Source organism: Anolis sagrei, chromosome X (assembly GCF_037176765.1).
Source record: "Anolis sagrei isolate rAnoSag1 chromosome X, rAnoSag1.mat, whole genome shotgun sequence".
NCBI classification, from domain to species: Eukaryota; Metazoa; Chordata; class Lepidosauria; order Squamata; family Dactyloidae; genus Anolis; species Anolis sagrei.
Window position 1 is genome coordinate 87,874,511 of NC_090034.1, and position 26,304 is coordinate 87,900,814.

At 40.9% G+C, this 26,304-nt stretch overlaps 1 protein-coding gene across 2 annotated transcripts; it reads right to left on the reverse strand.

Annotated features, from left to right (window-relative positions):
• Nucleotides 1-1,929: 1,929 nt before the first annotated feature.
• Nucleotides 1,930-25,403, reverse strand: LOC132780296 (synaptophysin-like protein 1). 2 transcript variants are annotated; one of them, XR_009631898.2, is made up of 6 exons: nucleotides 25,234-25,403; nucleotides 17,891-18,009; nucleotides 16,811-17,015; nucleotides 11,452-11,640; nucleotides 8,505-8,905; nucleotides 1,930-8,261 (listed from the first exon to the last, which is right to left on the reverse strand). XR_009631898.2 is itself a non-coding variant. In XM_060783919.2 (5 exons), the coding sequence occupies exons 1-5, from the start codon at nucleotides 25,300-25,302 to the stop codon at nucleotides 8,774-8,776; spliced, it is 714 nt and encodes a 237-aa protein (XP_060639902.2). In that variant the 5' UTR covers nucleotides 25,303-25,391; the 3' UTR covers nucleotides 1,930-8,773. The 2 variants fall into 2 exon arrangements, 1 of the variants encoding a protein (XP_060639902.2); XM_060783919.2 differs by having other exon boundaries at nucleotides 1,930-8,905; nucleotides 25,234-25,391.
• Nucleotides 25,404-26,304: the final 901 nt, after the last annotated feature.

Sequence of the window (26,304 nt, forward strand, 5' to 3'; positions counted from 1 at the left end):
TATATATCTGCGGAATGTACAGGGTGGGAGAAAGAACTCATGTTTGCTTGAGGCAAGTGTGAATGTTGCAATTGGCTACCTTGATTAGCATTCAATGGCCTTGCAGCTTCAAAGCCTGGCAGATTGGAACAAGCATTGTGCACAATTTCAACAGAAAGGAGAAAACCATGAAAATGAACCAAATCTGGCTACGTTTTAAAAAACTCTAAAATCAGTACAGTAAATAAAGAGCCAGACTCAAAAAGCAAGGGAATTCCAGACAAGAATTAATCAGGGCTAACTAACACCCCCAACAAAGGATTCCCCGGGCAGGAATCAGCCAGGCTTTGAAGCTGCAAGGCCATTAAATGCTAATCAAGGTGGCCATTTGCACCTCTCTTGTTCTCTCTGAGCTTAGATACAACTATCACAGTACTGCAAGAGGGATATTACGGTAATATGTTTGCGTGAGCCAACGCGTCCTTAAAGCAAAGCATTTTAGGTGTCATAGAGAATGCTGTATAAAACATGTGCAGCTCTCTCACACAAATGCTTAAATTCTGTTTTTTCAAAGAATAAATTAATCATAATGTGTAGTGCAATGTGTCTCAATCTTCTTAATGCTGCAACCCCTTTATACAGTTCTTCATGTTGTGGTGACCCCAACCATAACATTATTTTCGTTGCTACTTCAAAACTGTAACTTTGCTAGTTATGAATCATACTGTAAATATCTGATATGCAGGATTTATTTTAATTCATTGGACCAAATTTGGATACTGGTATGTGTGTGGGCAGGGGGATTGATTTTGTCACTTAGGAGTTGTAGCTGCTGGGATTTAGAGTTCACCACCTACAATCTAAGAGAATTCTCCACCAATGATGGAATTGAACCAATCTTGGCACATAAAACTCCCATAACCAACAGAAAATACTGGAAATATTTGGTGGGCATTGACCTTGAGTTTTAGAGTTATAGTTCACCTACATCCAGAGAGCACTATGGACTCAAACAATGATGGATCTGTACCAAACTTGGCGCCAATACTCAATATGCCCAAATGTGAACACTGATGGAGTTTAGGTGTTGATGTGGAGATTGTCTGGTTTGCCTACTCTGGAACATGCAACATATAATTGTCCTTCTTCAGGGGTCCCTTTCAAATCTAGGATTCTATATCTCTCTCTCTGTGTGTGAATCATATCTATCTATCTGTATCTATGGCTCTTTGTCAGGAGGGCTATGATTATATTTTCTTGCCCTGGTGAAGCGAGTTGGACTGGATGGCCTTAAGTATTTTCTGTTGGTCGTGGGGGTTCTGTGTGGGAAGTTTGCCCCAATTCTGTCGTTGGTGGGGTTCAGAACGCTCTTTGATTGTAGGTGAACTATATGTCCCAGTAACTACAAACTCCCAGATATCAAGGTCTCTTTCCCCCAAACTCCATCTGTGTTCATATTTGGGCATATGGAATATTTGGTCCAGATCCATCATTGTTTGAGTCCATGGTAGTCTCTGGATGTAGGTGAACTACAACTCCCAAACTCAAGGTCAATGCTCACCAAATCCTTCTAGTATTTTCTGTTGGTCATGGGAGTCCCGGTTGGTTCAATTCTATCATGCTATTTGATTGTAGGTGAACTATAAATCCCAGCAACGACAACTCCCAAAAGACAAAATCAATTTTTTGAGTGAAGGACATACATTGGGTTGTTAGGTATATGCTGTCCAAATTTGGTGTCAATTCGTCCAGTGGTTTATGATTTATGTTAATTCCAGAAACGAACATTACATTTTTTATTTATTTAGATTCACATGACATAGATACTTTTTTTCAAATTCATACTAAGATTTATCAGAACATCTAAAAATGGTGGACTATAGATAAGATTATGTTCAACCACAGTTAACACATTCTAGAAGAAAAAAGGCAATTACAATTCAGAACATGTATATTTTGTGAGCAAATATTTTTATTACACTGACTGTGTACAGAACATATACATGTTCTAATGGGGAGGGGGAGGGGACAAATGTTGCATGTAAGACCACTTTCATTACAAAATGAATCTGGATTCCATCTCTTCATATCTCAGAAAAAGCACAAAAATTAGCAAAACAATTTTTTTAAAAGTAAAAGATGGCATCCACTTCTCATTCCAGCAGGCACAATTGATTGGTGCATTCACATTACACAGTTATTACACTTTGATGCCACTTTAATAAATCCTCACCACAGTGGGACCGTTGGTGGTGCAATGGGTTAAACCCTTGTGCCAGCAGACTGAAGACTGACAGGTCAGAGGGAAGAGCGCGGATGAGCTCCCTCTGTCAGCTCCAGCACCCCATGCGGGGACATGAGAGAAACCTCCCACAAAGATGGTAAAACATCAAAACATCTGGGCGTCTCCTGGGCAACATCCTTGCAGATGGCCAATTCCCTCACACCAGAAGTGACTTACAGTTTCTCAAGTCGCCCCTGACAGACAGACACACACACACACAAAACCCAGAGCACAAATCCCAAAATCCCATGGGATGGAGCTGTTGCAATTAAAGTGGTATCAAACTGCTATAATAGTGGAGTGTGGATATACCACAAGAATAAAACTCCATACTTATATATGAAGCTCACTGATCAATGGTTTAGATGAGACACAGCCAAATCTTCTTGAAAAGAAAAGGTGCATTTCCTTGTGCTAACTATATGGGAAGGGAATGATTTAGGAGAGATCTAAGATCACAAGTAAGCAAATAGTGAGGTGTTATGTTAATATATCCTTTCAGGAGAGAAGACATTAGCTATATTTCTATTTCAATCCCACCCCACCCTCAAAACATTTTTGCATTCTACTTTAATAAGAAATTCAAAAGCATTATTTGCAAACATTTGCATAGTTTTTCAGCTTTAAAAGCTTCCAGTGTTTAAATGACTATACAAGAGCTAAAGATGGATTTCAGGGGGTTACCGACATGACCACTTTCTTTCAATCCATACAGCCATCCCTTAGGTCCTCCACATACTAAAAGCACGTATGTGAAGTTAAGTAGTTAGAAGAGAATTACTGAAATTCATTAAATCTATGGCACCACTGAATGAAGAGTGAAATCACTCTTTTGAAACTTCAATTTCTGGGGAAAAAAGGATTTTCTTTAACTATTTTTAAGAATTTCCTCTGCATGCACAATATGATGTTTTTGTTTCAACCCGGAGGTCATCTGGACTCTATTTTCCTAGCTCTATAGGCCTATTGGGGAGGCAGAGGAAGCAAGAAGTGATGCTTAGCTCAATCAGATGGTAAACAAACACCCATCTGGCTGAGGCAAAAGACAAAATGGTGATGGGTGGCTGAGATGTGGGGGCTTGGACACTTTCTCTCTCAGAGGTAAAACAATATTTTAAAAACCCCTAAAACCAGAGCAGTTTGGGCCTGGGGCCCTTTTTTTGGAGGAAAGACAATGTAAAAAGAAAAAAAGAAATCTAAAAATCTAAGGCATCATTGATTGTAAGGTGCATCCCATTTTCGGAGCCCCTAAAATGGGAAAGTAGTGCACCTTACAATCAGGGAAATATATGGCATTTTAGTTTCCTCCCACTTTCTGATTTTGTCACCCCTATCAGAAAAACAAAAACAAAAACCATGGAAGTGTGAGGGATGTGTGACATCTGTAGATAGCCACATGTTCTCCTTTAGTTCATTGGAAAAAGACAAGTGATTACTGTATCTAAGGGCCAGTTCCCACATCTGGAATGTCATACAGCCAGTCCTGAACATGGAACCTGGGAGAATATCAGGAATCCATGCACCATCATCAGGCTCTACCCAGAATGGGAAAGCATGGGTATTCTCATTTTGGATTACAGTATCTATAAGAGCTTCTATCCAGCATGGTTGATGGTAAGAGTTGGTATAGTCACAGTCCAAAGTATTTGGAGAACCAACAGTTATCCATCCCTTCTACTTTTATCTCAGACATTTGTGTGAGAAACTCAATTCTATAAAACAGAGCTTTCCAAACACATGTTGGTGACATGCTTTTTAGACATACATCATTTTTGAACGCGTAATTTAGTTTTACTAGAATATCTGAAGTTAAACCAACTCCTCATAAGCGATACAAACACAACAAAATGTATGGGGGGGAGGGGGGGCTGGTGGTGCAGCGGGTTAAACCACTGAGCTGCTGAACTTGCTGACCAAAAGGTTGGCAGTTCAAATCGGGGAGCAGGGTGAGCTCCCACCATTTGCCCCAGCTTCTGCCAACCTAGGAGTTCGAAAATATGCAAATGTGACTAGATCAATAGGTGGGAAGGTAACGGCACTCCATGCAGTCATGCTGGCCACATGACCTTGAAGGTATCTATGGACAACACCAGCTCTTTGGCTTAGAAACTGAAATGAACACCACTGCCCAAAGTTTAATGTCAGGGGAAACTTTTACCTTTATCTTTTTATGGGGACACTATGTATCTCATGAAAACCTTTCCTTTATATTTTCTAAAGTGTATGATTTGTAAGATTATACATTTCCAAGATTTGTGACTTTCTCGTTAACATTTATGTGACACTGCAGCTCACACACTAACATATTATGACACAAAGTTTGGAAAGTTCAACTATAAATGCTTATTAGTCAATGTTATTTTTTAAAAAAAAATATCTGAGAATAGGGTAATAATTTGCTTGCTGTCCTCATTTGGGCAATTCCTTACTTGAACATGCATTTCAAATAATTGTGGACTTAATAGGCTGTATGGATTGAAATAGCCCCCAAAGTGGCTTTAATTCAACCCTGAGAGAAAGCAGAAAAGTAATATTCAAAACATGAATCTGGATAAGCCTGAATGATTCACAGACCTCTAAGAAGCATCTTTGTAAGGCATGCTTGTTTGTATTCAGCCATGCATTTCACTTATACTCCTGGAGTAAGCAGCAAGCAGGAAGCAGCATGGCAATGAGGAGGAATAGACGCTTGTTTGTTGAAAATTAAGGCTGAGATACTTATGAGTCTGCCTCTGAGGTCGCATTCTGTATTCTTTAGCACCAAGCACCATGCAGATTTCAAGACGTGTTGAGGTTAAAGCTTTAAAATAATGGAGAATATTAAGGCTTTCTTTCAACTTTACACAAGGTGCTTAGTGTTATGGATCAATGGTTAGTTCAACTTGTTTGGCGCATATAAAACACACTAGAAAAAATAGCTTCATCTTAGAAATTTATGAACGTAGTGCTCAGTGAAGTATCAAGTGATTGGTACTGCTTGTACTTCTGGATTAGTAATACTTAAGATGAGGAGATGAAAATTTAAAAGTGTATAAAACTGTGTATCTTTCTGAATAGCTGTTTTTTGCATGCAATCAACAAATTCAAAACCTGACTAGTATTTGTGCTGCAGTTCAGCAAGATTACAAAATATTAATAGCATCAATAAGCTACACATTGGTGGGGGGCTACATATAAGATCTGGGGCACAATGCTTAATCTGGAATTAATATGTGACAATTTATTAGGAAATGGTAAATTTTTATTCCTTTTTAAAGCAATATAGTACATGTGTGAATAACAGATGGCACTACAGGTTTGATAGCGGTGTAACAATTATTCTCCTTTATTTTTTACTTATTTTAAAAAGGCATTAACTCTCAGATAATATCTGTACTTTTACATTTATGTGTGTGTTTCTATGTAGTCAGGCCATAACATAAGTTTTTTTTTTGGAAAAGACCACCAGCAGAGATATTTACATAGGATCTTTGTCTAAAGAATGGGTGGGGGGAGATTGGTTTAATTCATAGCGGAGAAAAGTATGTAGAATTACAGAAGCCAAAAACATAAAATAAACTGTGAACAAAAGGCTAAATTTGTTTTAGCCCTTCTATGATATTTCTATTGGAATGAATAGAACTTGTTAACCACTGTCTACATTTCCATTGATTTCAAAGGGTCCACTGGGACAAAAAAAAAGATTGTAATTGTCAAACATGCATTCAGGTTTGGTGTTCTTTCCTACAAAAAAAATTATATTCCGCAAGCACATAAAAGCAAGGCAATTCAAAACTACATTCCAAAACCAAAACCAACACACCTTCCACCATTTGCCATTCCCCCGCTTCCCAGTGTTTTAACCAGTCTTTTGCAGCAAATAGAAGCTTTGCAAAGCTTTGGGAGTGTTTAGGAAATCTCTCAAAGAAAATAAGTTTTCCTGGCAATGACAGATTTTGTTCCATTATGCTAATATGAGAGGAATTGATAGCAAATAATTTGAGTTTTAGCAGTAGATTACTGGTTCCTGTGTAAGGGTTTCTGGCTCTTTAAGAAATAATAATAAAAGTAATAGCAAAGGGCATGCTTTTTCAGAGTTTGCTGAGAATCTCTGACCTACAGCAGTGCTTTGGAAAACGACACCCACAACCATGGAAGCTTTAGTTCCCCTGCCCCACCCCCTTAATATTTGACCTATTTGGGGCTTGCACATGTAGAGTAAGAGGAATTTATTTTAGGTCTTCCAGATCTGGTTCCATTCTCATAAGCCCTGACTGCAAGTTATGGATGCTGCAGCTCTAATTAGAAACAAAACGGATCTTATAAATCGGGAGATATCTCTCAGTGCACACAGGTTACTGGTTAGGCCCCAAAAGATCTTGCTAAGCCCCCGAAGAAGCCGAGGGTTTGTTCAGGAATGTGACCCAGAACCCACTGCAACATATCAAAGTTCCTTAGCATACATGACAATGGGAGGAAATCTGCTGCACACACACTGAAAACTTCCTGACTCACAGAACAAACTTGGGGCCCTTTCACCCTAAACAATTTTAGCACTACAATGACTACATCCTATGGAATCCAGTAGTTTAGGGAGGCACTAGAACTCTCTGGCTGACAATTCTAAATTGCTTTCCCTTAGTTGCAAATTCCATAGGATGCCACTATGGCAGTTCAAGTAGAATTATAGTGCCATAATTGGGTAATCTGAAAGGCCTTTTGAGAACAGCAAAGAAAAAGACTGAGTTATTCACATAATCAAAAATGACTTTCACAATTTTGTTTAGAAGATGGCTCCAACTTCCTTTCTTGAACGATAACAAGAGAGTTTATATATGAGGAGGGAATATAACAAAGATCACTCATAGGAAGGGTTACCAAATGTGATCTTCTGGTACATCAGTCTTACACGGCAGCAGCTGATATTCAGGAATTATGGAAACTACCATTCAAAAATAGTTGAACCACAATGTAAACAGCCACAGTTGCCTTACTGACCTAAAGTAATTTCCTTTCCTCATGGTTAATGTGACAATAAAATATATATTTTAAAATTACAATAATGCAAAAAAATTACAATTTTCCAGGGGCGTACTCAATATGTGTGTTTTATTCACTGCCGCTTTTTCAGAATATTTTGGCAAGAAAGTGGAATTGTGTAGAATACTTTTAGCACTGATAATAAAATATAATGCTAGCCATATAAGATGTAACATAATTCTTAGGACAGTGTAGATTATCAGAGACTGCCTTTTGGTTTTTGGCATCTGTAAGCATGCTTGCTATGATTATGTCTTTAAAATAATCAAAACAATTCTAGAGAATGAGTGTGTGCAAAAACTATTACACATGCACAAATCAAAGAACATGAATGATTTTAGAGCCAGCTTGTCATAATCAGGAGGTCTGAGAATGCTGTACGATGTAGTCCCCACAGAAACATGCTACTCTACCAATATTTCTAGATTCTTCCCAGGCTATAACATTTCAGATAAGGTGCCACTTATTTGGAGACTTTTTCAAGTGCATTTGTATGAGTTAATTTGAAAATATGAGTTCAGTTACTTTATATGAACATTTGCACAAAAGGGGTTAGAATTTTAGTGGTCTTGGAGCCAAGGAGAGAGGGTGAGCTTTATGCTCAATCATATCGCCCTTATTTTGTTTCTGGAATATAACTCCTATGGTCCTTCCCACTGGCAATTCTGTCTGATGGGAAATGCAGGTCAAAAATCCGTGGACATCCACAGCAGGTGTGCAAATCATTTTTCATATTTCCTCTATTTTGTAGTTTTTGTATAGACAATCCACACGTACACCAGATCTTTTAAATCCACATTCTGCTTTGGATTAAATGCCTGTGTGGAAGCAGCTTCTACCAGTCTCTATAAGGAATACTAATCTGAAAGTAAGCATTCTGATCAAGTAGTTGGGAGTCTACATCCAATGCAAACTCCCAGAGCTCCTGGCTATAACCAACATCAAGCACGGTATGAACTGCACAAGACTCTCAACCTCTCTACATCTTAGAATTATGTAACAAAGGCACCTGGTCTGGGTGAGACCAAGGCTGCAATCCTAATCACATTTGTTTGGGAGTAAAACCCACTGAATCAGTGAGGTTGCCTTCCAAGTGAATAGGATCAGGTGCATAGCTGTACAACTCTGCTCCAGCTCCAAAATGCATACTGACCTGCACCAGCTGACAAAGCCAGCTACTGGAGGCAGATTTCTGGTTCTGTGACACTTTTAATTAATAAACCCTTGTTTGCCTTTTCAATACACAGAATAAGCTTCAATACAGTAGAACGACCCTCTTGCATGAATACAGGGAAGAGAGGAGATCTCCATTCTTTCCTCTTACAAGGCATTAGAGCAACAAAAAAGGGAGGGGAGGAGAGGGGAGGATAAAAAAGGAAACCCATCTGTTTCCACACATCAAGTGCATAAATGTGGGGTGGGGCAGAGCTGCTGCAGTGACCATCCTGCGGTGAAAGATGATGCTCCATACCAGGGGGCTTTCTGTGTTCCTTACATCCCTGAAGGAGATGAGACGCTGGTTGGGTTTGGAGGAGAAGCTGCTGGAGGGTTATGGAGACTTGTTTCCTTGTAGACAAACCAAGCATTTCCTGCCCACAAGATCAAGTTGAGGAAACCAATGACCTGAGAGAGAAAGGGGGGGGGGGGGGGGAGAGTGAGCAGACATAACTTTGTGTAATTTGGGTGCATAGGAGTGGCATAGCAAAAATGCTGAGCAGATTACTGTTTCTCCTCTTTACTACACCAGAAAGTAGGATCAAAATGAATTAACATACAAGTCCTTTTTACCTATAATAAGGGGTGAAAGCTCTATTATGGAAGAATGGGATAACACAGTGGATTGAGTGTTGCACTAAGGATCTGGGAGACCAGGGATCAAATGCCCACTCATCCACAGAAACCCATTAGGTCACCTGGGGCAAGTCACAGACTCTCAGCTTCAGAGGAAGGCAAGAACAGGCCTCTGAACAAACATATAGCATTATCATACCTCTGAGTCAATTTGAGCCCCTGGTGGTGCAGAGGGGGGAAACTGCTGAGCTGCTGAACTTGCTGACCAAAAGGTCAGCAGTTTGAATCTGGGGAGTGGGTGAGCTCCCGCTATTAACCCCAGCTTCTGCCAACCTAGCAGTTTGAAAACATGCAAATATGAGTATATCCCAATTCAGTGGGAAGGTAATGGCACTCCATGCAGTCATGCTGGCCACATGACCTTGGAGGCGTCTATGGCTCTTTGGCTTAGAAATGGAGATAAGCACCACCCCCCAGAATCAGACATGACTAGACTTAATGTCAAGGGGAAATCTTTACCGTTAACAAAAAAATGGAAAAATGGGAAGGGGTGTTGTGATTTGCTCAGTTAACTAGCTCAACTTGGAGGGTGTCTTTTAACTAGTAAGTGCTATATATTTTTTCTTAAACAGAGGTGTTTCAAAATTATATTCATATTTTACACTTCTATTCCTTTTTTATATTACTTCAACCCATTTGTGGAAGAAAGGATGGATACAAATTGAAATGAGGAAGATAAAACATTAACACTACTTCTGAAGGTTATTTGGGTCACAGGTTTCTTTCAATATTTGATAAAAGCTGCAGGTTCCCTCTCAAAATAATGTTCATAAGCCAATTTTCAAAGCCAAACAAAGGAAACTGTAGAAAACAAAATTCACAGATTCCTGAAATCCCAGGACTTCACAGGATGGCAATTAAAGTAGAACTATAGTGCTACAATGGTGCAGTGTGAAACATCCTCAGAAAGATAACTGCTAAGAATAGGTGGAGGGTAGGGTTCCTCCACTTTTTATTTGCAAACTCGTACAAAGTTGTCATGTTCTTAAGCATCCAAGCTCAGCCCATGCACAAAGACTAGACATAGGAAAAACTGTCATATTATATCCCCACAAAGCATGATTCCACATTTAGCACACATTATTTTAGGGATCTATATGTATATATGGGATAATTACCTTGATAGCTCATCTAAATTACAGAAAATTAAATATAGAAAACAATTAGATCTGTGAGAAATTTTGTGGTTAGCTACGCTTTCTGACTCTCAGTTGGCAATAGCAATGACTAAAAATTGTTTCCTTCCTAATTAGGTTGACAAAAATGTACACTGGGGGAACTCTATGGATTTTTGAGAAAAAGGAATCAAGAACTTGATATCAATAGCAATCTGCTGAGAAATGGGTCCCATGAAAAAGAGGAGAAGACTCCCGTGTCTCTTAATAGATGTCTGGAAGGGGAAATTTAAGTACATGTAAGTGGCAAGCTATGCTTGCTAACCTTATTTATTTATGTATTTATTTGCAGTATTTATATTCTGCCCTTCTCACCCCAAAGGGGACTCAAGGCAAATCACAGAACACATATATGGAAAACATTCAACACTGATTATACAATGACAAGATAGACAACAGATAGAGGTATATATAGGCTTTTTCTCATCATTCACCATCTTTGGAGGCTTTGCTCAGTTCCGGCCACAGAGGGGCGCTGTTCCTCCAGCTCCTTGTCAAAGAGCTTTCTTTGTTCATAAACTTTCCTCCGAAACGCCGTGTCTAAAATACTCCCCGCTTAATGCAGTTCCTATTCATCTACCCACATTGATGTTTTTGTGAGGTAGGTGGGAAGCTGGGCTGAAGGTCACGAGCTCACCCTAACCCAGCTTCTAACTGTCAACCTTTTGGTTGGCAAGATTTACTGCAGCTGCAGCTGATGATTAACCTGATGTGCTAAAGCTGGCCCTTTCTCTCTTTCATGCAACTATTAAAAGCATGAGAGCCCTGTCCTCATCTCAGTGCTGTGATTCTCTCATCAGTTTGCTTGCAAATAGTTTTTATTTCATTTTTATGACTCAAATAACTATGTTTTAACATTGTAACTTTGTCTTTATATTTAATTATTCTATATTTTGTTCTATATTGGATAAAAGACATTTTGGATGTTTTGGTCTTCAACTCCCAGAAATCCTAACTCCCAGAAATCCTAACAGAACTGATTTCTGGGAGGCCAAAACACCAGGGGACCCACAGGTTGAGAACCACTGATCTAGAAATTCTGTCTGTACTAGAAGCTGACAAAGTGACATTAAAGACCCTGCAAGGGAAGCACAAGAATGACCCACTGTTTGTCCCAAGTACCTGCTACTAATATATACGTACCACTGAGACATTCAAAGACCCCAGGCTTCGTATTTCTTTGAAGTGACATAAGTGAGGGGTGGCTTTGCAAGCCTCAATCTCTGACACCAGGTTATCGCCAGTTGACGTTTTGATGTCTGTGAGGGCTTTTGCCCAAGCTGATGTACTCACCAGCCAGAGGAAAGAAATTACCACTGTGATAACGAAGTCCTGTAACAAGACAAAATATGAATTATTTCAGAAGGAACTAAAAGGAATTCATACACTATGATTGGCAATATGTTGGTTAATCCCTAAATGCGTAATCTCATTCAATCTATTATTGGAAAGATACAACAAAAAATAAGAGGCACAGCAACTGAATGTGTGTGAACTGATCCTCCTCTCCAACCTTGGAAAGAAATCTACATAAAGCAACATGAAAGTTAATGTTGAATTCTGGTACTCTTTCCAATACGTGAAAAGCCTGGCTTGAGGGGGGAGGCTTTTTTGTGAAATTGGGACCTCCCTTTGGGCAGGCTTTAATGAGGAGGGCAAATGAACGGGGGAACAAAATCCTATCTGTCATGCTTAGTACCCACTCATTTAACAAGGAAATGAGGCATGCTAAGTATAATAATAATAATAATAATAATAATAATAATAATAATAATAATCTTTATTTATACCCTGCCACCATCTCCCTAATGGGGACTCGGGGCGGCTTACATGAGGCCAAGCCCGGACAACATATTACAGCAAAATAAAACCAAAACATAAGCAACAAGCAACAGCATCAAAATTACATTTAAAAACAAAACAAATCAAAAACATATGAATACAGTAACAAAATAACATTACAATAAACACAATCACTGTGACAGTGGGCGGGCCACATGTACAGGATAAAATGTTTAAAAACTTGAATGAGATAAGAAGAGGAGCAAGTTATTTGCAGGGAGCTCATAAAGAAACACAGGGTTGGGAAACCAAACTTCCCATGGGGGGGGGGGGGAGGGTGTACTCCAGTGACATAAGCGTTGAGGGGAGCAGTACTGTCATGTTATGCACCTACTCGCCAAAGGCACAGCAGAAGAGCCAGGTTTTAAGGTTCTTTTAAAAAGTTTATAGTGTAGGGGCTTTCCTCATCTCTCCGGGTAATGAGTTCCAGAGATGGGGAGCCACAGAGAAGGCTCTCTCTCTTGTGCCCACAACACTAGCTTGTGAGACTGAAAGGAGGGCCTCCCCCGAAGATCGAAGGCCCCGGGTTGGTTCATGGAGAAAGATACAGTCACGAAGGTAGGCAGGTCCCAAACTGTTTAGTATAGTGCTGTGAAGCCTCCCTTAAAGTAGTGCTGAAGTCAACAGCCAAGTTCACATGTAATAGTAAGCTAGACATGAGCTGGTGTATTCTGGCTTGTTGTCGTATCTAAACTCATCCCTAAAAACAAACCACAGTTGGATATCAAACTTCAAACTTTAATTAGAAGCCATGGTTCACTGGATCCTGGCCAAGATGGCTGCACTATTTGCATGCGGCTCTACGTTGACAGGATTTATAATTACCTTTAAACACATACAAATACAGAAAAGCAGAAATAGAGTCTAGTAGATATCACTTGCACCACCCACTACCTCAGGAATGGCCCGGGGAGATGTCTGGTAGAGATGAACACCCTACACACAGCAACATTCCTCATTACAAAGAACCACAAAAATTCAATAGGGTTGGCTAGACAGAAACTTCTCCAAACAAAAATGTACAATATTATTAAAGGACTTTCAATGACCGATCATAAACAAGAAAGGGGAAATTGAAACAATAACCTCAATTAATGATTTATTACAAGTACAAACTATTTCCATCATGAATATTCAGATTCCAGACTGCATTGATACAGTGCTTGAAAATGAAACATATTTCTTTTAATCTTAGCTCGTGAAAGTTCTTATTTTTCCTCTCCATTGGAAGTGTTTTTTTTAATTTTTGCCTCCAATATCTTATTTTTCAGAAAGTCCCATTGATCATGAAACTCTTTTAATATTCCTGGCCATGGGATCGAACTCACTTGTTCCCTAAGTTGACTGAAATCACCTCTCTTAAAGTCTGACAATGCTTGACTTCCACTGTATAACAACCTCTGGGAGAACATGGGCACCTCTGTCTAAGAAACATGTCACATCCATTCCATTTACCAGCTCTTCACTGTTGGTTAGGATCAGATCTAAAATAGTTGATACCCTTGTTGTCTCTTCCATCTTCTGGACCATGAAATTGTCTGCAAGACAGGTGAGGATAATGTAGGACCTGATAATTTTAGCGTGTTCCCACATGGGACTAAATCGAAGAAGTAATGGTTTGTGGGCCTGACAAGCCTGTCAGTCTCTCTCAATGTCCTGCCTTGATAATAATGTCATTCAATAAACAGAAAGGAATGGCACACTTACCTGTGCTCCTGGGATCCCAATGGCAAACACAGAAGGAAAAAAGAAAGAATAATTGCATCATATTTTAAGAGGGAAGGTGAGGGGAGTGTACCAAGACTTTTTCTGCACTAAGGGAAACCAGCACCTCAAATATTTTGGGGCAAGGGGGTGTGCTTCATATTCAATAAATTGACTTTTAAAATGTGTACAAAAACACACATTATGGATTGCAAAAAATCAAGCATAGGCTAAATACGAAGTAAGCTTTGGAATAATTCCAAAGTAAACAATAGGGATTTATAGGACACACTAACAAGAGGACACACTATCAAAGTAGTCTCAATCAAGTATTTGTCTCTCAGCCCCAGATCACCATCAGTTGAATGCTATAATATTGCAACCCACCTTGCAGGTGTGCTACAAAGAAAAGTCAAGGAAAGCCACTGAAATAATTCCGAAGCTTAAAATACCAAAGGATTTTTTCTCGTATTTAATTGACTATAATGCACACCTCAATTTTGAAGGTGCACTTTACAAAAATGGATTTGCCCTCAAACATAATTAATCCAACAGTGCAGTCATAGTATGTCAGGGAGGCAGGCAGCATGAATAAGGCCATTTGGGAAGTCACATCCCTTTGCTAGGCTAAGGCTGGCAATTCCCAACTGTCCTCATTCATGAGGCCTTCAAAACCAAGGATGTTTTGAAGGCCTCGTGAATGAGGACAGTTGGGAACCTCATGGGACTGAGCCCCAGGGAGCGAGTGAGAGACCCCAAGGACTGCCCCCAGGAGGCAGCATCGGGAACAATTAGATCACCAGCCAGGCACTCCTCCTCCTTTTCTCGGGCCGCCACCAGGAGCAGCCTCTTCACAGCCCCTGCCTCCATGTCTGGCCTCCAGGACTCTGGGTTCCTCTGGGCCTTTTCACCCAAGTGGGTTTATTTACGCAATTCTAATGTGCCATCAAATCTAATGTGCGCCTCAATTTTGGCAATGCAATTTAGTAGAAAAAAGATGGGGAAATATGGTAATTAACCAAGCAGTATACAGGAAATGCTACTATTTTCCAGAGTTTGGAAAAGTTATTTTTTGGCATGGAATGGAAATACTAAGAACTGTAATTCAAAAAAGTAACTTACACAGGTTCTGGTACTACTACCTAATAAGAGAAATAGTGCTTTAAAGTGGAAAATAATCAGTATCTAAATACTATTTGAAAATAATACCCTTTTAACTATTTTAAATTATAAGTTTTGTTAAAGTAAAACAAGCCATTACAGATGGTCCCCACTCCCTTTTGATATCTGTGGATTTGATCTGTGGATTTGCCATTGCCCCATTTGGGGTGATTTCCTCATTTCCCAGGAGAGAAGCGATGCTTGGCTTGAGTTCCTTTGCCAACAGAGATAAGAATGTTAAGGGACACCAAACCTTGATTCAGCCTGTTTGGGATAAGGAGCAGGAATGCATTCCTGGTGGCTGGACACTGCAGCCACGCCTTCTCCCTAAAGACCTGAGACTCTTGGGTTTCAGGAGGAAAGAAATCACTACCATCTGCCCCCTAAAGCCAGAGCTGTCATGTGCACAGTCAGGAGAAGAAGGCAAGTGAGTGCCAACCCAACCTATCACCTGAAGTTGAGGCTGTTATGTGTACACTCACCAGGTGGTGAGAGTGAAGATTGCTACCAGCCACCTCCCAAACCTGAGGCTGTCTCTCTCTGCTTCTCCATGCCAAGAGTGGGTGTTGCTTCTTTCAGACTCTCCCGGCATGGAATTAATTACTATCTCACTCTGGAGCTTATTCTGTGCTGAGGGACAGCTTTGCACTTATCCCATTCCCAGTCAATTGTTTAGTATCTGGCCACATTTATAACAGCTTACTTCCATTTGCTGATAAGTGTTGTTTTTAATTGAATGTTATTTGTTGTTTATATCTCCATTTGATTTTAATTGTAATTTTTTTCCATTTTATGTTCTGTATTTAGGCATCCTGTGCCATGTGTAAACCGCCCCAAGTCCCTTTGGGGAGATGGTGGCGGGATACAAGAATAAAATTATGACTACAATAAGAAGCACATCCTCTTTCCTCTGCTTTCTCAACTGTGGCAAATAAGCCCCAAACAGCAGTAGCAGAGTGGGCATTGCTTCTTTCAGACTTTCCCATGGACTAAGCTCCTATCACACTATGGGAACTTATTTCATGCTGAGAGAGAACAAAAAAGTACCTTACAATTTGCTCTCTGCCATGTACAGGGAAGCCCTAACACAAGATCAGTTGCTGTTTTAATGGTTTCTCAGAATGGACTAAACTCTCAAACCTTGGGAGCTTACTGTGCTAAAACAGCTAGGGGTTAGTGACAGCTGCTGCCACTGCCTCCCCTCATACCTCCTGAAGCTGAGGCTGCTGTGTGAATGTAAGCATGGCAGCCCTGCTTCAGGAAGTGGCAGAGACCATTTGTCCTTGCCTTTGAAGCCAGGGGTACTGTTTGAGTGTGTACACAACAACCGAAGCTTTAGGCGATGGGCAGTAGTGGGGATCACTTGGCTCACCCTTCTGAAGTCAGGCCTGCTGCATTATTCATGCACACAGTCCCTAGGCTACAGAGCTAGCACAGATTCTTCATGCCTGCCATTCAGCAAGCCTCCCAACCAATAACTTGGCAAACCTGAGGACTTTCCCCTACCACCAATATATTTGTATTCTTCCACTTTTGTGGGGAGCCTGCACTCCTAAACCCTGCTAATGTGGAAGGGTGACCGTACGTACATACCAGCCTAATTATTTCTCTCTTTTAAGGAGCACAGAGCACAAATAAATTTATTCTTTTATTTGCTTCCTTGCTGGATTTCCTTCCCAATTTTCTCCTCAAAATAGCATCAAATTAATCTGCATTTTTCTGAAACATTGTTAGGCAATATTTGTAGCTTGCCACATTTGATACATTATGGAGAAATAAAAAGCTATCAACTTACAATCATTGGGAGTTTGCCAGCACCCCGATATAAATGCAGATAGCCCAAATACAGCACCAAAGCACCCATGCAGTACAGGAATACCAAGACTGCAAAGGTAACAAAGAATTGTGCTGAAGAGGAGTAGTCTCCCACCAGGTGGACCGTGGTCCATGACGTGTTGCATTGTGATCGTTCGAAAGAATCAAAAGTAGCCTTGTTCAACCTTAAATTGAGACAATAAAAAGAGAACATTTTGAAAATGTGGTTTTGTTCAATCTCCATCAACAAAGTTTTAAACTAAAAAGAACACAATAACATCAACTTGAAGACAGCATAGGCTACTCTGGATTTGAAAGGCAACAATGGTTTGATTGTGCACCCATAGATGCAGCATCTGGGAATCAAAATTAGGTAAGATGCCGGACATCTTCTGATCATAATGTCTCACTGTACAGTATTTCTATTAAAATAAACGAGCGAAGGAAAGGTACCGGAGAACTAAAGAGGCGCACAATGAACCCTCTGAATCTTATTCTATTACTTTCTGGTGTAAAATTTCCTATTGAGCTGAAACTTGCACTATTGTTGTTTCCCCTTTTGGGATTGCCCTTAACAGAAATTGAAAAACACAATAATTCAATGAATCTCCAAAATCTTTTGCAGCTTGACCCTAAGAGTTCTTTAGAAAAACAATTTTGTGGCCACTACCTGTAGACCTCATGGCTGCTAAAAGACTTATTGGGCTGTGTTATTACTACATCTATTTTCAAAGCACATGGAATGAGCAGGGAATGTTATATAGGGTAAAACATTTACAGAACAGAAATATCTTTTTTTGCAGGATTACTTTTTTAAGGCAAAGAATACTGACATATAAAACCATTTTGATGAACTAAAAAACCAAAAACACAACACAACACCCTCAACCTAGATGGGCATACTGCTCCAGGATTTTTTTCAACCAGAATAAGGCCAGCACATTGAGCAGTCCTCTGTCACAGGCTGCAATTTCAAGCCCACTTACTGTGTTTTACTGTAGAAATAATTATAAGGATTTCTATGTATGTTGACAAAAGAGTCACAGATAAATATTTTTACCTGAAAGGGTAGCCAAAATTAGCTTCCAAAGTCACATTTTTGTTATCACGACAGGTGAGGAAAATGGATGTTTTTCCACTGTAACCTCCACAGGTAGCAAAGGCAAAGATAGAGAAAATCTAAAAAAGGCCCAAGACAAAAATAAGTATTAGTGCAACATTTCAAATATGTAGGCAAATATAGTAGTAGGAGGAAATACATGCATTTTACTATCCCTTTGAGGTCAAGGGAGAAGTTTCTGCTACTTTATCGAAGTCATTACTCATGGGTGGAACTCAAACTGCTGGTTTCCTGGGAACTTCTTTGAAGAACCAACCTTAAGCCATTGCCTTTGGGTAAGGGGTGGGGCATAGAGTCCTTTCAGGTAAAGACACTGTACAAAGCAAAGAGGGAAGGAACTACATGCAAGGCAGAATTGTACTACTTGAACATTTTTATCTTTATCATTTATCTTATGTCACAAAAAAATCAAACATTGAGAGCCTAACTAACTATTACCATCACCATCTTGATTTAAAATTAATTCCATTATATTTTGGGGGTTGAGGGGAAATTACTGCAATATAAACTGAATTACTGGCATAACAGTCCACTGTATTGTTTGTATAGACCTTTTCCAAGAAGGCAAGTTTTTGATTTTGAAAGTTTAGTCCACACTCTTACATTTCTGCTTCCTGCCACCTCCCCTCCCCTTACCTAAGAAAATCTGCAGAAAATAAGAGTTGTCAGGCTTAAGGCAAACAAATGGATAAACCATATATGCAAAATTGTTCATATATGCTTAACATACTTTTTAACACACAATGTTTTTCCATGGTGCAAGACTTGAAGTTAGAGCACCTCTGCTCAAGAATGATTATGAAGCAACATCAGATCAACATAACAAAACTCAATGGAGCTGTCCTGCTATAATTGTCACATGTATTCTGTCCCAGAGGGATGAGGGACTGTGGCGTTCCAGGTACTAAAAGTTTCCAATTTAGACTCCCTCTATCCAGTCAGAGTAAAGATGGAGAAAGACAGGCACTGCAGTTCAGCAATTACTCAATGTAACCTGTTATCACTAGTAACATGGTGAAGACAACACTGAAGGGTGGGGTATAGCTATCATACCTCATGGCTGAATGAGAATTGGATTCCGTATCTCTATAGCACTAATGAATTGTACTACTTGTCTACTCGACACTTGGCAGCATTTAAAAAGTACTCCTGACTTCAGAAGTACTGTTTCTTTCTCATGGCATGTTCTGATAGCTCGGTTGGTGGCAGATTAGACTTTCAATGCCAGGATCAGACTTCCAATGCCAGTATCTGATGTTTAAGTCCCTGTTTTGGTGATAACACAAGAGTCAGTCTAGTGCATTAGTTAGAGGGCTTGACCACAGAGATAAAACTTCAAATTTGTACTCAAGCTTGAAGCTCGCTGGGTGATCTTTGGCTAGTCATCAACTCTCACCCTGATCAATTTTATTAAAAGAATAAAAATTGTGAGTGCAACCATGTTTTGGAGTTGTTTGAAGGAAAGCATTTGTAATAAAAGAGATAAGAAAGAAGCAACACAATCTGATTTATATCACTGAATCTAATGCACCTTATTTCCTGTGAAGTATGTATTGCAGTTTTAATCAATTTATAATTGAGTAATATTTCTTTAATCAGGAAACAGACCTACTTCTTTTTTTACCACACTTTTCTTAAAAAGTGCCTTGATGATTTCATAAACAATCACAGAATCCCAGTTTTGGTACACATCTGGAAGAACTCTGTTACGAATCTACATTTACATTTTCCAGACAAAGCATATTTTATGCTCTGCCTTTCTGTCCCAAACAAATACTGTGAACAGGAAAGTTGAGAGTTTGGGAATAAAAAGGTGCTGCTGGAATTCCTCTAACAACCATTGAGGGGGAAAACAGGGTGTGGGAGAAAGAATGTACATGTATGTAGTAGTAGATAGGGAAAATGAAAGTGTTCACTTACTTGTTTTCTTCCTTTCTGATTGACAAATTTCTATATTATAAACAGATGTGTTTATTTTGAATATAGTATATACTATTCTCCCCCTTCCAATTACTGTTTACCACATTTTTGCAAAAAGTAACCATGAGGTATCTGGGCAAGAAGACCACAGTGACTAATAAGGATAAAAAAATCCACATCTACATCGCAAAATTTTCTAGACTGCCAACTAAATGAGCCTAGTAACATTTCCAAGTCCTGGTTAATCTGTATATTTAATTATAAATCTATATTTAAAATAGCAGGGTTTATAAAAGCATAATGGAGTGGGAGAAAGAAAATGAACTTTTTTGTTGCTGCTGCTGTCGAAACAAGTGTCGAAACAACCTCAGCCGATCTGCTGAAAACCAACTGTAGATCAGTATCTTCCCAACCACTAGCCACAACAGAATACTGTACTGTTTACAACAGCTGAAACAATGCCTTCTGTTAAAAGCTCGCTGGATCTCTCCTATTAGAACATCTCACTATGCAAAGTTACCTGACCATATCCTACTACAACTCCTACATAGCTTATTTAACTAGGTTGTACACAGTTCGTACTTCTTCTGGTGTTAAAAACCCAACACAATTTCAAGTGGAAATGAAAAGGAAAGTTAGAACGATAAGATTCATAAGGCTGGAAGGGATGACAGCGGCTGTACAATTCACCCCACTACCATACAGGAATACTTAGGGCCCTTCCACACAGCCATATAACCCAGAATATCAAGGCAGATAACCACAATATCTGCTTTGAACTGGATTATCTGAGTCCACGCTGCCAAATACTCCAGTTCAAATTGGATATCATACAGCTGTGTGGAAGGGGCCTCAGTTGCCTTTTAAAAAAATTATCAAACAATCTATATCCTGTCCTGGGAAAGTTATATATATTTTTATGCTTATTACAAAACCACTTAAATGAGGATAATGTAAAAAAAATCACCATCTATCTCTAGATTTAACCAACAGCTTGTAATAGTCTTTTCATTCCGCAATCCCAGAACAGTCACAATCTACTTGGGAACCAAAAATGGGAACCAAAAATGCAATTACCAAAAAGAGAATTTCCAATGAAATATGTCAAACTATTTTCTTCTCCTCAAGCTAGTGCCTTGAACTCCCCAACCTTCCTGGAACAACTCCTTTGTTGCGACAGCTTCACCAGCTGCCAGTCTATTTCTAGGAATAATTTAAAGTGTTAGCTTTGATGTATAAAGACCTTTATTGGTGTAGCTCAGTCCCAATGGAAGCTTAAATCCAAAAACATCTAAAAGGGGTTCTCAGTTTTTAGTTCAATGTTTCTGGTGACCTGGGCTAAAATCATGAAGGCTTCAGCCAAATAAAGCCTGCAAGGTTGTAAAATCCACAATACTAGCTACAACGGCTCACTCCAAAAGGGACAGAGGCTGAATCTACACTGCCAAACAATGCAGACAGAACTGCATTATTTGGCATTGGAGACCCAGCCAGAGAAACTCAAATTACTCAAGTGTGGTCTCTAATTCCTCCTCCTGGCTGATCACACAGAAAACTCCCAGTCTGGAAACACATTTATTTACTTCACTTGTTTACCGCTTTTCTCACCTGGGGGCTCAAACATACTTATGGCAAAATTTAATGCCTCATATATATATGAAACCTAACATAAAATAACAATAACATATAATTATCAATTTGATCATAAAAACATAACATTTGGACATTAAAATGTGGAGTTAAAAACATATTAATATAAACATTAAAATCACATAATCCAGAAATTGTAGTCCAGGCCATATCATATATCAATTGCACGTAATCCTTAATCATTCCTTGTATTGCTTACTGCCCAAAGACTTGGTCCCACAGCCAAGTTACTTTTTTTCCGAAGGCCAGGAGGCCATGGCTTGTTTGAAAACAGAACAAATATGCAAAATTGATATGGAGAAAGAAAGGGCCTAAGAAAGCATGGCCGGTTTCAAGGATTTAGGTCCCCATCTCTACTGACCATTTGAGTGCAGTTTCATATCAGTGGTTTCACAGTACAGGTGATTATTTATTTATTTACGATGTTTCTACCTCACCTTTCTCAAACCCGAAGGTGACTCAAGGCGGCTTTACAACATAGGCGGCTATTCAATGTCATTAAAACAATGTAAAAATTACAATAAACATTTAAAACAGAATTACAAAATACATACATTAAAACCATTAAAACATAAAACCACTACCTTCACTACTAGCCCGGTCATCCAAAAACATTGTCTAAGCCAGGGCTCTTCAAACTAAGGCCCGGGGGCTAGATACGGCCCTCCAAGGTTATTTACCTGGCCTTTGTTCAGGGTCAACCTAAGTCTGAAATGACTTGAAAGCACACAACAACAACCCTATCTCATCAGCCAAAAGCAGGCCCACACACCCCAATGAAATACTAATAAGGTTATATTTGTTAAAATTGTTCTTCATTTTAATTATTATATTGTTTTTAAGTGGGTTTTTTTACACTACAAATAAGATGTGTGCAGTGTGCATAGGAATTCATGCATGCTTTTTTCAAATTATAACCCGGCCCTCCAACAGTTTGAGGGACCGTGACCTGGCCCTCTGTTTAAAAAGTTTGAGGACCCCTGGTCTAAGTCTTCCAGTATTCGATTTCACACGGTTTCCATGGTAATCTATTGCACTAGGTTCCCAAAGGCTTTTTTTTTTTGTTGTGTCAGGAGCGACTTGAGAAACTGCAAGCCACTTCTGGTGTGAGAGAATTGGCCGTCTGCAAGGACACTGCCCATGGGACGCCCAGATATTTTGATGTTTTATCATCCTTGTGGGAGGCTTCTCTCATGTCCCCGCAGGAGGAGCTGGAGCTGATAGAGGGAGCTCATCCACGCTCTCCCCGGATTCAAACCTGCGACCTGTTGTCTTCAGTCTTGCCTGCACAGGGGTTTAACCCACTGTGCCACCGGGGGCTCCTTTATATAGGCTGATAATATAGGAAATCAAAAGAGAGAGGACGCTTGTTTTCTGCTGTCCTGGAGACTAGGACTTGGAGCAATGGGCTCAAATTACATTAAAGGAGATTCCACCTGAGCATTAGGAAAAACTTCCTAACTGTATGAAGAGCTGTAGACAATGTTTTTGGATGGCAGCCTAGTAGTGAAGGTAGTGGTTTTATGTGTTTTTAATGGTTCCCAAAGGCTTTTATATAGGCTTTTTTATGTGTGTGTCAGGAGTGACTTGAGAAACTGCAAGTCGCTTCTGGTGTGCGAGAATTGGCCGTCTGCAAGGACGTTGCCCAGGTGACGCCCGGATGTTTTATCATCCTTGTGGGAGGCTTCTCTCATGTCTGATAGAGGGAGCTCATCCATGCTCTCCCCGGATTCAAACCTGCGACCTGTCGTCTTCAGTCTTGCCTGCACAGGGATTTAACCCACTGCGCCACCGGGGGCTCATTTATATAGGCTGATAGTATATGAAATCAAAAGGAAGAGGGAGGAGGCTTGTTTTCCCGATGCCCTGGACTTGGAACAATGGGCTCAAATTACATTAAAGTAGATTCCACCTGATCATCAGGAAGAACTTCCTAACTATAAGAATAGTGGAATTTTCTGCCTCGGAGTGTGATCCTTCCTTTAAGGCTTTTAAACAGAGGCTGGATGGCTATCTGTTAGGGGTGCTTTGATTGGGCTTTTTCAGCATAGAATCAAAGAGTTGGAAGAGACCTCATGGGCCATCCAGTCCAACCCCATTCTGCCAAGAAGCAGGAATATTGCATTCAAATCACCCGACAGATGGCCATCCAGCCTCTGCTTAAAAGCTTCCAAAGAAGGAGCCTCCACCACACTCCGGGGCAGAGAGTTCCACTGCTGAACAGCTCTCACAGTCAGGTAGTTCTTCCTCATGTTCAGATGGAATCTCCTTTCTTGTAGCTTGAAGCCATTGTTTCCCATCCTAGTCTCCAGGGAAGCAGAAAACAAGCTTGCTCCCTCCTCCCTGTGGCTTCCTCTCACATATTTATACATGGCTATCATATCTCCTCTCATCCTTCTCTTCTTCAGGCTAAACATGCCCAGCTCCTTAAGCCGCTCCTCATAGGGCTTGTTCTCCAGACCCTTGATCATTTTAGTCGCCCTCCTCTGGACACATTCCAGCTTGTCAATATCTCTCTTCAATTGTGTTGCCCAGAACTGGACACAGTATTCCAGGTGTGGTCTAACCAAAGCGGAATAGAGGAACATTACTTCCCTAGATCTAGACACTATGCTCCTATTGATCCAGGCCAAAATCCCATTGGTTTTTTTGCCGCCACATCACATTGTTGGCTCATGTTTAACTTGTTGTCCACGAGGACTCCAAGATCTTCTTCACACGTACTGCTCCCGAGCCTGGCGTCCCCCATTCTGTATCTTTGCATTTTGTTTTTCCTGCCAAAGTGGAGTATCTTGCATTTGTCACTGTTGAACTTCATTTTGTTAGTTTTGGCCCATCTCTCTAATCCGTCAAGATCGTTTTGAATTCTGCTCCTGTCCTCTGGAGCAGGCCCGTAACCAGAATTTTGTTTCGGGGGGGGGGGGGGTGAGTTTGGTTCGGGGGTGAGGGCTGAGTCTGAGTGAAAGAGGGTCTATCCTAGCAAACCTTTTGTATCGTTACCCCAATACAGCATGGTGATCAGATCGTGATATGAATAAACTTAACAGTTTAAATAATGTACCAGTAAGGCCTTCTCGCGGACCACCATGAGAATTTCGGGGGGGGGGGGACTTAAGCCCCCCAAGCCCCCCCCCCCCCCGGGCTACATGCCTGCTCTGGAGTATTGGCTATCCCTCCCAATTTGGTGTCGTCTGCAAACTTGATGATCCTGCCTTCTAGCCCTTCGTCTAAGTCATTAATAAAGATGTTGAACAGGACCGGGCCCAGGACGGAACCCTGCGGCACTCCACTTGTCACTTGGCAGGCATGGCAGGGGGTTGGACTAGATGGCCCATGCAGTCTCTTCCAACGCGATGATTCTGTGAATTCTGGGTCTCAAACCTGGAACCGGTTTGAGGCCCAGGTGGTGACGAGTCAATCCCCAGAACGCTGGTGCTCTCTTTTGCGCGCTTTTGTGGGCATTTGTCGTCTGACCGCCAGACCAGTTTGAGGCTAGTTCCGAGCTGCACTCAATGGTCAGTGCGGAGAGGGCACGAGCCCCCTTCCAAGCTGCAAACAGCTCCCCCGAGCCGACTCCTTACGCAAGGGCGAGTTCACGGTCTCGGTGGGTGCGGCGGAGCATGGGGTTTAGGCCTCAAAACACAGGGGAGGCAGTGAGGGCGTCAACCGGCCCCGCTTATCGTTGCCTTGCCCCTCAGGCCCTCCGAACTTACCCATTGTAGGATTTTGATGAAGCCTAAGGGCTCCTTCGCGGGCCCCAAGTTCAGCTGCAACGCCGACATTTTCTGAGGAGAATTTTTTGAGGCGAGAGAGACGCTCAGGAGTGAAGGGAAGGGCCGAGGGCGGGACTTCCGGCCTCTACTTGTCTCCCTGGGTCGCTCCCTCCCTCAGAGAGGCTGGAAGAGTCTGGCCAATCAGTAGACTGGAGTCCGAGCTCCTCCCTCCTCTTGAGCGCCGACATTTTCTGAGAAGATGCCCAGGAAGAAAGGGAGAGATCGAGGGCGGGACTTCTGGTCTCCCTTTGCCTCCCTCGCTCAGAGCACAAAGAGTCTGACCAATCAGGGGACTAGACTCGGCGCCCCTCCCTCCTCTTCCGACCAAGTCGACTTGAGGCTGGGGAGACAACGCCCGGCGACATTATGGGAAGTGTAGTGTGGTGTGGGCTTGAGTCCACGCATGCGCAGAGCCACTGAAGACGGCTGCAGGGTATACAATTCATTTCTGTGCCGTTTGCTTCTCTTGTTCATCGTCAACAGAAACAGACTTACAAGAGACGTTGCCCGCTTATTATTATTATTATTATTATTATTAACTTTATTTCTACCCCGCTAACATCTCCCGAAAGACTCGATGCGGCTTACACAGGCCGAGGCCTCAATAAAAACAACAGTATAACAATACACATAAACCATAAAGCATGTAGACTTTGTATTTCTAGGTGCAAAGATTACTGCAGATGCAGACTGTGGCCAGGAAATCAGAAGACGCTTACTTCTTGGGAGGAGAGCAATGTCCAGTCTCGATAAAATAGTAAAGAGTAGAGACATCAGACTGGCAACAAAGATCCGCCTAGTCAAAGCCATGGTATTCCCTGTAGTCACCTACGGATGTGAGAGCTGGACCTTAGGGAAGGCTGAGCGAAGGAAGATCGATGCTTTTGAGCTGTGGTGTTGGAGGAAAGTGCTGAGAGTGCCTTGGACTGCGAGAAGATCCAACCAGTCCATCCTCCAGGAAATAAAGCCCGACTGCTCACTGGAGGGAAAGATACTAGAGACAAAGTTGAA

Coding starts and splice junctions, on each gene's coding strand:
- LOC132780296 (XM_060783919.2), bottom strand. CDS start 25,302: ATGTCGGCGTTGCAGCTGAACTTGGGGCCCGCGAAGGAGCCCTTAGGC. Junction 11,641..16,810: donor CTGGCAAACTCCCAATGATT/GTAAGTTGATAG, acceptor GTCTTGTTACAG/GACTTCGTTATCACAGTGGT. Junction 8,906..11,451: donor GGTCTTTGAATGTCTCAGTG/GTACGTATATAT, acceptor TTTCTCTCTCAG/GTCATTGGTTTCCTCAACTT.